This window comes from Oncorhynchus tshawytscha, linkage group LG30 (assembly GCF_018296145.1).
Source record: "Oncorhynchus tshawytscha isolate Ot180627B linkage group LG30, Otsh_v2.0, whole genome shotgun sequence".
NCBI lineage: Eukaryota > Metazoa > Chordata > Actinopteri > Salmoniformes > Salmonidae > Oncorhynchus > Oncorhynchus tshawytscha.
In genome coordinates this window covers 38340576-38354502 of record NC_056458.1, presented here as the reverse complement: position 1 = coordinate 38354502, position 13927 = coordinate 38340576, and the positions used below count along the sequence as shown (strand labels likewise).

The 13927-nt window shown below is 40.9% G+C and overlaps 1 protein-coding gene across 8 annotated transcripts in view; it reads left to right on the top strand.

Annotated features, from left to right (window-relative positions):
• LOC112228329 (rap guanine nucleotide exchange factor 6) overlaps positions 1–13927 on the top strand; it is a 163469-nt gene that overhangs the window by 35452 nt on the left and 114090 nt on the right. For all 8 annotated transcript variants that reach the window (XM_042309538.1, XM_042309535.1, XM_042309533.1 and 5 more), the window contains one exon: positions 589–658. In XM_042309538.1, the coding sequence (XP_042165472.1) occupies positions 589–658 (70 nt within the window). The remainder of the gene's footprint in view (positions 1–588; positions 659–13927) is intronic.

Genomic DNA, 13927 nt, shown 5'->3' with positions numbered 1-13927 from the left:
TTGCGGCGTCTGTGGAACGTTAATAGCAATGACTCGACTGAGTGATGGAGGTGCAACACATAATACTTTACCATCTCTCTGTCCCTCTATGTGTTTCTCCCGGCCTTTCTTTTTCTGTCTCTCTCTCGGCTTGTGTGTGTCTTTGTTTTGTATGTAATGTGCAATATTTATGTAGGCTGAATTAGGAATTTACATGGCCATATAATCTTATATTTTTTGTCATATTTCTGCTGTTGGAAAGAAATAGGATGCTGTGCAGAAGAATATGTTGATAGGACAAGGCTATGTATGTTTGCACATGGAAGTCAGTGCTTTATGTTTATGTAAATGAGAAAAGATAAATGCAATGTGACTAAAATGAAAGGGCATTTAGTTGACTAAAATGTCCCACAGTTTTTGTCATTTTGACAATAACTAGACTAAATCATTATTCAAATGACAAAAATGTGACTAAGACTTAATGATATTTTAGTCATAATGACTAAGACTAGACTGTGTGTGGTCCCACCCTGGCCATATAAAGATGCCTTGGCCTTCCACTTGATTTAACACCCTGTGTCCTCTGTGCTGTGTGTTCTCTCTCCACAGCTTTGGCAAGCAGCTGGGGGGCAGACGAGGCTGTGAATGCATCACTTTAGAGCCCTCAGAAATGATTGTGGTGAGTAGAGCCACTGCTTCTCTTTCTGTCTCCATATCTACTGACTCTAGTACAGAAAAACACAGACTGGGACAAAGACACTGGATTGTGGCAGTAGGTGCAAAATGCCACAGAGCCTACATAATTAGATTGTTGTCTTAAAGCTTTCCTCTCCATGGGTCCTTCAGTTTCATCTGAACTAGGCCTATAGTCTTAAGAAGACAATACTGCAATAATACAGCTCGATGCGATGCCTACAAAGGCTGTATCACCCAATCAGTAAATAGGCCTACATTGAGGCTTGTCTGTGTGTGAGGCAGCTAGGTCATAGTTGTAGCACACCACATTCAGACTGAGGCCGAGTCCATCACCACCATCTCCCTGAGCAGGCCTGGCCAGCGAGCACCAAGCAGGCTGCTCCATCAGAAGCAGGCTGGAAGCAGAAAATAGGCTTCTCTATTAGATTTGGCTTGGCTGGTTCTGCTGGCCTGGGTCCTCTATCCATCTGCTGGTTGGCATCCACTGGAGGAGGACAGTGAGGGGAGGATGAATGTGGAATGAAAGTCTTCACTGTGTGCAGATGGACTGGCTGATTAGCTGTGCCTGGGAAGACATTGAGGGGGGGTGGTAGGCTGGGGAAATGAAATTACGTAATCTACTTGTTGTTCATATCTGCCCATTTCCTCACCCTTTCGGCCCTGATTGTCCGTAATGCTGCTAATAACCACAGCCAGTGTTGTGGTTATTGATAGCTCAGTCAGTCCATATAGGCAGCAGAGAGGGCGGTGAAATGAGACTGGATTGTTTTGATGACCATGTAATTGATATTGCATCATAGCAAAGTCATTGGAGAATAATCACTTGATCGTGCTCTAGCGACTCCTTGTGTCGGGCCAGGCGCCTGCAAGCTGACCTCGGTCGTCAGTTGAATGGTGTTCCCTCCGACATGTTGTTGTGGCTGGCTTCCGTGTTAAGCGATCAGTGTGTTAAGAAGAAGTGCAGCTTGGCGGGTCATGTTTCACACCTTTGCCTCGCCCGTTGGGGAGTTGCTGCGGATGAGACAAGATAACTACCAGTTGGACATCACAAAATTGGGGAGGAAAAGGGGGTAAAATTACAACAAAAATCTATTTATCTGGAGCCGTCGGTTCTGGCCCCGTAGATGTACAACAGAGATGTTATAAGGCCATCCTTGCCGCTAATGGGACCTCTATGGGCTTTGCGATCACAGAAGTGATCAATGGAAAATATGTGAGGTGCGCACTCTACATTTCCATGGACAGCAGCTGTCATGACATTTTTCCAAACCGCGTCCGCTCGCTCGAGAACTAAATGAGGAGACAAGTCGAGATCGGATCATGGAAACGCGCACCCGGTAGAGAGATGATTCTGATGATTCCCAATTGACCCTTCACTAAGCCCCGCCCCAGAATTTTGGCCAACCAATAAAAGCGCTGCAATGGATAGCAACTGTCGTCGAGTCCGAGACCTCGGGACAAGCTCACATTTGAAATGCATAAAAGCCAATGTGAGCGATACAAAAACCAAATGCCGGGTTTTCATCTCAAAACTAAATTTTTTAAATGGCTAATTTAACAGTGCACTTGCTACTGTCATCCCTGAAATGCAGAGTTTGTTAGAGTAATTTTTCTAATCCAAAATTATATTTTTGTTATATTGTTTGATAGATCAGCTGATTAGCTAGCTCCATATTATTGACCACCTAACGCTAGCTAGCAAGCCAGTTAATATGTATTTTTTTAATGTATTATTATTTGAATTATTATTCATGTTATGAATAAAACTGCTGTTGACATCAGGATACGAATTGAGAGCACTAGTTAGCTCCAAAAGTGGTTAGTAACTTTGGCTGCATGCTGACAGTGCATTCAGAGCCATCCAGTGGCTAGCCACAACACAACCCTTCATTTTACCAGGATCCTGTGACGCAATTGAAATGACCGTCAGGGTTGGGTAGGTTACTTTCTAAATGTAACCTGTTACAGTTACCTGTCCAAAATTGTAATCAGTAACAACTTTTGGATTACCCAAATTCAGTAACGTAATCTGATTACATTCTATTACTTTTAGATTGCTTTCCCCTTAAGAGGCATTAAAATAAGACATGTATGTTACCAATTGAACAACCTCTATTGCAGGATAAATCAATGTTAGTTTACATAGCTGGTCATATGTGGATGTTACATTGTACTTTATGGGTTGGTTATGTAGGCTTCTTCCATCGCTTTCTACTACTACAATAATACAACTAAATTATATCTTTACATTAAAAACCAAACTCTATCAGAATTCCAGTCATTCCAATACATGTTATACCCCTTGATCTTCAAGAATAGGACTTAGAAATATGGAAGTATAGATTAGCCAAATTGTTTTACCTGAGCATGACCCCAAAACTAAGGATTTATTAGCCAGCCCTACTGTTTATGATTTTGTTGTCATGCTGGACTGATTTGAGTTTAAAAATAAACGCTGCACTCATGGAATGGCATGTTTTGAGCACTACTGAAAGTGCTATTTACTTGTGAAAAATGAATGCCTTTATGCTGCATTTGCTATAGGCCTAATGTTTCCCTTGTTGTTGGTGACACTTTGATATTTTGATAATCCACAGATGAAACAATAACAAAACGGTTGCCCCGCCTCTGTTTTGGTAAAAAGCTGAGGGATGGGCCTGGAGAAATGTAACCACTCTCAGATTAATAGACAGCTATGGATGCAAGGACTGACCATCCATGATATCAAAATTATTGTTTTAGCCCTGTTATGAGGCTATACAGTGTTTACATCTACAATGTTTACAAACATTGAAAAAAAAAACAAGCTTATAAACAAGCTTATATGTTGGGTTCTCATGGAGTGTGACAGTTGAACTAAGCTCATGAGGCATTTATAAGTTATATTCTTCAAGTGTGTGTGATATATATTTCACAGTGGGTGCGAGACCTGGAGAGGCCTACAAGCCACAGTGTCTCGTACCCACTGTGAAATTTGGTGGAGGATCGGTGATGATCTGGGGGTGCTTCAGCAAGGCTGGAATCGGGCAGATTTGTCTGTGTGAAGGACGCATGAATCGAGCCACGTACAAGGTTGTCCTGAAAGAAAGCTTGCTTCCTTCTGCTTTGACAATGTTCCCCAACTCTGAGGATCGGTTTTTCCAGCAGGACAATGCTCCATGCCACACAGCCAGGTCAATCAAGGTGTGGATGGAGGACCACCAGATCAAGACCCTGTCATGGCCAGCCCAATCTCCAGACCTGAACCCCTTTGAAAACCTCTAGAATGTGGTCAAGAGGAAGATGGATGGTCACAAGCAATCAAACAAAGCCAAGCTGCTTTAATTTTTGCGCCAGGAGTGACATAAAGTCCATGTGAAAGACTGGTGTAGAACATGCCAAGATGCAAGAAAGCTGTGATTGAAAATCAGGTCTATTCCACCAAATATTGATTTCTGAACTCTTCTTAAGTTAAAACATTAGTATTTAAAAATGAATATGAACTTATTTTCTTTGCATTGTTCGAGGTCTGACAACACTGCATATTTTTTGATATTTTGACCAGTTGTCATTTATTGCAAATAAATGCTCTAAATGACAATATTTTTATTTGGGAGAAATCAGTCAGTAGTTTATAGAATATAACAAAAATGTTAATTTTACCCAAACACATACCTATAAATAGTGAAAAAAATAATTTTGCAGTGGTATCTTAATTTTTTCCAGAGCGTATACATATATATTAGGGATGCAACGGTACACACTATGTTGTCGAACCGTTCGGTACGACCCCGACGGTTCATTACGCACACGTGAACCGCGGAATTATGATATGTCTGACATTTTCCTAGAATTTCCAAAACTATCTTTTTGTGCTGCAGGCTACATGTACGATGTATATTCAGATCCAATGAACCAGACACTTGGTTTGTGAACAGGCAAGGCAGGCAACTGTTTGGGGCCCCAGGCCCGTTAGGGGCTCCTGAGGGCTGAACAACTTTATTCTGCAGCACCACAGTGACCGCAACCCCTCCCCCTTAAACAACAAATGGACGATTCGCAATGACATCTCAGTAGGAAACCTCCCTAAAGGGGCCCCATGAAGAGAGGGGAAACTTAAACAAATATTCTCTCAGCTCCAACATGACAATGGTGAGCGCTAGCGAGACAGAGAAGCAAATTTGAAGAGGCACCGCCGTCTTTCAAATCTGCTGTGTGGGAACATTTTGGATTCAGTGTTCACTACGATGACGAGGGTAAGAAGACCATAAACGAACAACGTACAGTCTGCATGCATTGCTTTGCCACTGTCGGCTACTCGAGTGGAAACAGTTCTAACAGGCTGACTACACCGCTGGCGTTGCGTGCGCGATCATTGCAAAATAAATTTAGAAATCTACATTATTCAATTATTGCACCCACACTGTTTGCGTGCGCCAACGAGCATCTGCGTTGCCAAGGGCTAAAATAGAAGTCAATTCTATTTGTGACGCAGATCGCGATGCAAGTCCTGCCTCTCCCATCTCCTCATTGGTTTATAGAAGCAGGTACCCACGTGCCATCTCCTCATTGGTTATACCCACGAGGGTGACTAAAAGACGAACAAAGTCAGTGGTGGTAATGCACCTAATTTATGAAAGTTGCCAATACCAATATAAAGTCAAGAGAAGAAATAGCCTAGAAGGAGGAGAGATGACTAAAAACGATTTGGTTGACCGTTTTATGTGTGGATTAATTGTCGGAGTAGAGAACCTTGTGCATTTCAGGTAAAATAACAACTCAATGTTTATATCACAGGACAAATTAGCTAGCAACAGCAAGCTAGCTAAATAGGACAAATTAGCTACCAAGTGCAAGTGTTATTTTTTCCACAAATTCAGAAAAGCAAAGAAATAACGAAAGCAGTAGGAGTATTCATAGCCAAATATTTGCAGCCCTATTCAGTGGTTACTGACTCGGGATTTCGTCACATGATAAAGTTTTCAGAGTGTTACATTTTCCCCTCCAGCACACATTTCAGCAGCAAAGTAATTCCTAATCTCTGATACATCACAGAGAGAAATTGAAAATGAATTGACACAGATACCCTATCTAGCTCTCTCCACTGATAGTTGGACCTCCAGAGGAACTCGAAGCTACCTCTGTGATGGTTCACTATGTACTGGACGCTACCTCTGCGGTGGTTCACTTTGTACTGGAAGCTACCTCTGTGATGGTTCACTATGTACTGGTTTGGGAGATGAAGAGCTACGTGTTGCAAACTCGTCCCCTGAATGAGTCATACAAGTGCACACTTTTCTTAAATATAAAGATACCGAAACAGTGCTGTTACGATTGCCCACAAACCGTGATGCATACCGAACCGTGGGCCCACTGTACCGTTGTGTCCCTAATAAATATGTATGTATGGGGGGCAGCATTTTCACTTTGAGATGAAAAGCGTACCCAGGGTATCTGCCTCCTACTCAGTCCCAGATGCTAATATATGCATAGAGAACACTCTGAAGTTTCTAAAACTGTTTGAATGATGTCTGTGAGTATAACAGAACTCATATGGCAGGCAAAAACCTGAGAATAAAATCCAAACAGGAAGTGGGAAATCTGAGGTTTGTAGTTTTTCAACTCAACCAATATCCCACTGTATCTTCAATAGGGCTATGTTGCACTTCCTAAGGCTTCCACTAGATGTCAACCGTCTTTAGAACATTGGTTGATGCTTCTACTATGAAGGGAGGCTGAATGAGAGGGGAATGAGTCAGAGGTCTGTCAGCAGTCACGAGCTCAGTCATGCGCATTCACATGAGAGGTTGCTCCTGTTCCATTGCTTTTCTACAGACAATGGAGTTCTCCGGTTGGAACATTATTGAACATTTATGATAAAAACATCCTAAAGATTGATTCTATACATCGTTTGATATGTTTCTACGACCAGTAATATAACTTTTTGGAATTTTCGTCTGACCTTTCCGCTGGAAGTTGCACGCGCGTTTCGATTTGTTTACCAAACGCCCTAACAAAAGTAGGTATATGGACATAAATTATTAACTTTATCGAACAAATCAAAACATTTATTGTTGAACTGGGATTCCTGGGAGTGCATTCTGATGAAGATCATCAAAGGTAAGTGAATATTTAGAATGCTATTTCTGACTAATGTTGACTGCGCAACATGGCGGATATTTCTTTTGGCTGGTTTGGGCTCTGAGCTCCGTACTCAGATTATTGCATGGTATGCTTTTTCCGAAATCTGACACAAACTTCTCCGCTGTGTCAGATTATCTAAAGTTCCATGCATAACAGTTGTATTTTCATGAACATTTATAATGAGTATTTCTGTAAATTGATGTGGCTCTCTGAAAAATCACTGCATGTTTTGGAACTACTGAACATAACACGCCAATGTAAAATGAGATTTTTGGATATAAATATTAGACCGATTTCTGATTTTTCAATGCCGATTTATTGGAGGACCAAAAAAGCCGATACCGATTACTCAGCCGAGTAATTTATTTAAAAAAAAATCATTTGTAATAATGACAATTACAACAATACTGAATGAACACTTATTTTAACTTAATATAATGCATCAATAAAAATCTATTTAGCCTCAAATAAATGATGAAACATGTTCAATTTGGTTTAAATAATGCAAAAACAAAGTGTTGGAGAAGAAAGTAAAAGTGCAATATGTGCCATGTAAAAAAGCTAACGTTGAAGTTCCTTGTTCAGAACATGAGAACATATGAAAGTTGATGGTTCCTTTTAACATGAGACTTCAATATTCCAAGGTAAGATGTTTTGGGTTGTAGTTAATATAGTATTTATAGGACTATTTTTCTCTCTACCATTTGTATTTCATATACCTTTGACTATTGGATGTTCTTATAGGCACTTTAGTATTGCCAGTGTAACAGTATAGCTTCAGGTCCCCTCCTCGCACCTACCTGGGCTCGAACCAGGAACACATCAACAACAGCCACACTCGAAGCATCGTTACGCATCGCACCACAAAAGCCGCGGGCCTTGCAGCACAAGGGGACTAACTACTCCAAATCTAAAAGCGAGTGACGTTTGAAACAGTATTAGCGCACACCCAGCTAACTAGCTAGCCATTTCACATTGGTTACACCAGCCATTAGGCTGATAGGCTTGAAGTCATAAACAGCGCTGTGCTTGTGAAGAGCTGCTGGCAAAACGCACGAAGGTGCTGTTTGAATGAATGATTACGGGCCTGCTGCTGCTCAGTCAGACTGCTCTATCAAATCAGACTTAATTATAACATAATAACACACAGAAATACGAGCCTTTGGTCATTAATATGATCGAATCCGGAAATTATCATTTCAGCGAAATACGGAACAGTTCGGTATTTTATCTAACGGGTGGCATCCCTAAGTCTAAATATTCTTACACAGCGTTGTACGAGATCTTCAGTTTCTTGGCAATTTTTCGCATGGAATAGCCTTCATTTCTCAGAACAAGAATAGACGGACGAGTTTCGGGAGAAAGGTCTTCGTTTCTGGCCGTTTTGAGCATGGAATATTAGATATTAGCCATTTTGATATTAGCCATTTTGATATTAGATATTAGCCATTAGTCTCAAGAAGGCCAGTTTTATTGCTTCTTTAATCAGTATATCAGTTTTTCTGCTGTGCTAGCATAATTGCAAAAGGGTTTTCTAATGATCAATTAGCCTTTTTAAAATGATAAACTTGGATTAGGTAACACAACGCGCGCCATTGGAACACAGGAGTGATGGTTGCTGATAATGGCCCTCTGTAATCCTATGTAGATATTCTATTAAAAAATCAGCCGTTTCCAGCTACAAAAGTCATTTTAAACATTAACAATGTCTACACTGTATTTCTGATCAATTTGATGTTATTTTAATGGACATTCATCAAATGCCCAGAATTTAAAAAAAATCTTCCCACTCATTTTTCGGAAACCCTGACAAGCGCGCACACACACACACCACGGTTTCCGCTCCTCATTCATGCTGCTGCAGCACTCAGTCAAATCACTTACATTCCAACCAATTAGCTAATTGAGTCCTGGGGAATTATCACAAACTAACTGCAGGGGTTTGTTCAGCCAGGCCAGGGGTTTGAGATGGCTTCCATTTCACCCACCCTGTGTCTCTGTCCCTGTATGTTTGTCTCAGCCTGCTTGTCTGGGAGCACAGAGCCATAGACAGACCATTGTAGTTCACACACGGAGACCAGTCCATACAGGAGTTAACTAGTCAATGGTCCAAGCAGGAAATATCTCCATTTGGGCAGACTCTTCATAGACAGCAATCTGTTCATAGTGAAGACTTTCTATTTAGTAGTGTGTATGGAGTCACTCCTTGCAGTGTGTAATTGTACACTGAAATGCCCCCTTAAAATGCTTAGTCAGTCTTCTGTTGTTGACTTTGCTGTGATAACACTATTAGGCTGTCAGTCTGGTTAGTTTTTCATTAGAGAAGTCTGCTGTTCGATAAATCAACCCATCGTATAGTTGTTATATAGTACAAACATGACAGAGAATCTTTGCACCTCATTCTGTGTGTGACAAGTCCATTCCCCTGTTATTCTCTCGTTTTGGGCGGAAAAAATCAATAGTTATATATCAGGAAATTTGACTATGTATAGTTTTGACAATATCGCTGTATTATTTTGGTGCTAGTTGGTTGTAATCTGCACCAAAACACCAGTATCTTTCCTTCATAGTTTGTTCTCCATCTTCTTTTTAAATAAGGAGCCAATTTGTTTTCAGCACTTTTATTTCCATGACTGATAACTTGTTTTCCCATGTCTCTCTCTTGTCCCTCTGCAGCAGTCATATTGTTAGCAATATGTTTGGAACATCTAATCGCAATATCAAATTGCAATACATATAGAATCATGAGAATTGCAGTACGTATCGTATCGACACTTAAGTATCGTGGTAATATCGGGAGGTACCTGGCATTTTCCAGCCCTAGTGACGGGCAAATTGGCCATACTTCCACATCATGGCCTTGGCGTGTGAGCTTTCCCCTCTTTTCCTATGTGGCCCTCCTCACCTCTTTTCCTCTGTGGCTCTCATGTAATGTCTCAGTACACCCTGATTGATGACTTGAGCTCACAGAGATGACAGCCCTGCTGCCTGAACTAGAGAATGACCGTTATGACATTTTTAGGGCTGATACTGATTTTTGGGGGTCAAGGAGGTCGATGGCTGATATTTTAGGCCGATATTCAATATCATAAAATTTGAACATTTTGATGACATTTCCCAGAGATAGCCATGTATGCATTTAATAACATCTTAAATGTAATGGAGAAATTTAGATTTCCAACTAAATAGACATAATCAAAAGTAACTGCTATTCATGTGTTATTACATTGGATGCAGTCTATCACAGTGCAATCCGTTTTGTCACCAAAGCCCCATATACTACCCACCATTGCGACCTGTACGCTCTCGTTGGCTGGCCCTCGCTTCATACTCGTCGCCAAACCCACTGGCTCCATGTCATCTACAAGACCCTGCTAGGTAAAGTCCCCCCTTATCTCAGCTCGCTGGTCACCATAGCATCTCCCACCTGTAGCACACGCTCCAGCAGGTATATCTCTCTAGTCACCCCCAAAACCAATTCTTTCTTTGGCCGCCTCTCCTTCCAGTTCTCTGCTGCCAATGACTGGAACGAACTACAAAAATCTCTGAAACTGGAAACACTTATCTCCCTCACTAGCTTTAAGCACCAACTGTCAGAGCAGCTCACAGATTACTGCACCTGTACATAGCCCACCTATAATTTAGCCCAAACAACTACCTCTTTCCCAACTGTATTTAATTTTTATTTATTTATTTATTTTGCTCCTTTGCACCCCATTATTTTTATTTCTACTTTGCACATTCTTCCATTGCAAAACTACCATTCCAGTGTTTTACTTGCTATATTGTATTTACTTTGCCACCATGGCCTTTTTTGCCTTTACCTCCCTTCTCACCTCATTTGTTCACATTGTATATAGACTTGTTTATACTGTATTATTGACTGTATGTTTGTTTTACTCCATGTGTAACTCTGTCGTTGTATCTGTCGAACTGCTTTGCTTTATCTTGGCCAGGTCGCAATTGTAAATGAGTACTTGTTCTCAACTTGCCTACCTGGTTAAATAAAGATAAAATAAATAAACATGATTCTGACATGCAAAAACTTGGTATATTTGGAGAGAAGACATCTTGGAGATTGAGGAAATCATCAGTATATAGGAAATACATAGTTCAGAGCACATAAGTTAATTATTGATGACTAGAGCTGGAAACACATCAGATGGCTTCCACAACATGTGAATAATATTTTTTTTAAATGGGATTGATAGACCTAACAACTAGAAATGGGCAGATGTTTTAGTAAGTGGTGTCAGGTGTGGTCACGGGACGTTTCCAAGTGTCCCTAAACCGCTCCAACGTGGCATGTGTCTGTAAATTAGATCATTCCAGTGCTATTACATATTTGCAATCCCTAAATGCTATGTGTTCAGTATAAAAACACAATTTCTTCCATATCAACCTCTCTAACATTGTGGTGGTGTTATGGGGTATCCAGGGTACAGTCAAGTATCTTTTCAAACTCTCAAGTGTCCAAATGTGGTAATTGCACCGTTTTTGCACACTGGCTGTGCCTAAAAGTTATTGTTCACTATAAAAACAACATTTCTACAACACCAACCTCTCTCAAACATGGTTCTGGTGTCGGGGGACATACAGGGGATATGGATGCCAACAGTGCGTAAGCAGGCAACATCATATTTTTGATGCGCGAAGATAGTCACTCAGTGGACATTCAATGTTGCCATTAAGTAATGCAACGTATCAACGTATTCCGTGTTTATGCTTCACAACGCTAACCGGAATGTAGGTAGCAGCCATCTTGAAATAAGGTCATTGGCTTGGCCTGCCCTTATCAATTCTTATGCCCATATACAGTAGCAGTCAAAAGTTCAAAATGGGCGGGTTATGAGTTGATTGTACTGCTTGGATAGAGTGAGGCTGCGACTCCGTTCCCTTTCACATTTCCTCACACATCTCTCTCCATCGCTCATATCACTTGCTGCTGTTTACCTCTACTATGTTAATTCGCTCAATGGAGATATTTGCTACATAGCCATACATGTGCATAATATCTAACAAGGAGTGTGGGTAGGAAAAAGGATGAAGCGAGGATGCACTTTCTGTCTGACTCGAACCTGGCCACCCGTATATTTGATTCTTAGGTAGCTAAACCTATTGCCAACCTTTTATTTGGGCATTTTAAAACACTACCATCTTTCCCTATGATGACAATCCTCTATAGTGCATTGGGAAAGTATTCAGACCCCTTGACTATTTCCACATTTTGTTACGTTACATCCTTATTCTAAAATTCAATCTACACACAATACCTTATTTGACAAAGCAAAAACAGATTTTTTTTTAAACATTTTAGCTAATTTCTTAAAAATAAATGTTTTCACTTTGTCATTATGGGGTATTTTGTGTAGATTGAGGGGGGGGGGGATATTTCATCCATTTTAGAATGAGGCTGTAACATAACTGTGGAAAAAAGGAAGGGATCTGAATACTTTTTGAATTTACTGAAATTCAACTGTCAATTATGAATTCAGATGGTCAGCACATCAGTAAATAGTTACCGTTACAATGCAAGTCAGATGGCTCGTTGCTGAAAATGCTGCATGTTCAAAATTATTATCAGCTAACGTTAGCTAGCTACGTTGGTAATTAGCTCCTATCTGATACCTTAGCACCATGTTTATCTAGCTAGCATAGTAGCTAACACCACAGATGAAACGGTTTATCGTCAGCCATGTGACCTGTTAGCAAAGATATCTGCATGTCCGGGCACATCGACACAAGCCTTTTTATTGAATTAAACTAATATATGCAACAGGAATTCAATTTTGGTCACTGTCAATTAATCCGTTTCTCAATACTGCACCTTTCTTTCTGTTGGCAAATGAGCTAGCTTGCTGCTGCTGATTTTCTCAGACATTCCTGGTGAGTGGCGACTGGCATAGCAGCAGTTTTGCTATGTCGATGTACTATTGACATAGCCGATAGACTAGAAAACGCCAATATCTCCCTGTCACGTAGAGTAGGCCAGAAGGCTGAACTTAAAATGTAACCTCTATCAAATACAAAGATGGCGGAGCTGCAAAAGTACTTCTGTGCAGGGTTGTTTATTTACATAGTGAACCCGGAAGAAAAACAACAGTACTGCCATCCAAAGTATACATTATGGGGACAGCTTGAAAACAATGCTGCCCCCATCAACAGCTCAATCCAAAATGTTTCTCCCCTTGAACTGAAAGAGAGGCTCCTTTTTGTAGGGGAAGCCCCTCCCATCAGAACATACCCAGCACTAATTAATTAAGCAATTACCTTCAAAGCCTACATATTTCACTCAGCTAAACATACTGAATTATATACATTGCAACACGTTTCTCATGATACAATATACCAATATAACACATTTACAAAATCCCATCCCTACTGACATGGAGTCTTCCAATATGCCCATTCACATGAATGAGCCATTCTGGACAGGCACCTCAAAGCCAGCCCGATTACCGTAGCTCTGGTCCTTAACCCAGCATACCCGGAAGCTACAGAGATGGAGAGAGAGGAACAGAACCAAACAAACAACGCACTCATCCATAACATTGAGTACAATAAACATTGCTTAAATGAAACATGAACGCTTGTCTGTATATTCTTTATACCATAAACTGTTACTGACGGGAGGGAAGAATAAAGTGCAAAATGTATGTACTAAGAGAAGTTAACTTCTGTGTCGACCCACATTGTTAACGTAGCTGATAACGGAGCAGGGAGGCAACCTGAGTGTGTCTGTTAGTGTACCAAACACTGCCCGCGGCCAGTGACAGACTTCTCCGTCACACGCCCGGAGACTGACTGACTGACTTGAGTTTATATCACAGACTACCCTCCCCTCTTTCATCCTCCTCCTCAGTCCCACTACTCCTGGCTCTGGGTTTTACCTGCCCACTCCTATATGAAATAGAAAAGTAATCTAAGTACATGGTTGAGCGAACCAAAACAGTTGTCAATAGTGTTCTGCTGGCATTCGACAGAGCCCACTCATGATGCTTAAAATACAGTGGAAAAAGTTGGTTTGCCTTGGCAGGGATTTCCCGACTCCGAGCGGGACGTTGAGGGAGATCGCAGCAATGTTCAGACGATTGCAGATGTTTTTTGTTAATTTCATTTCTTATTCGTC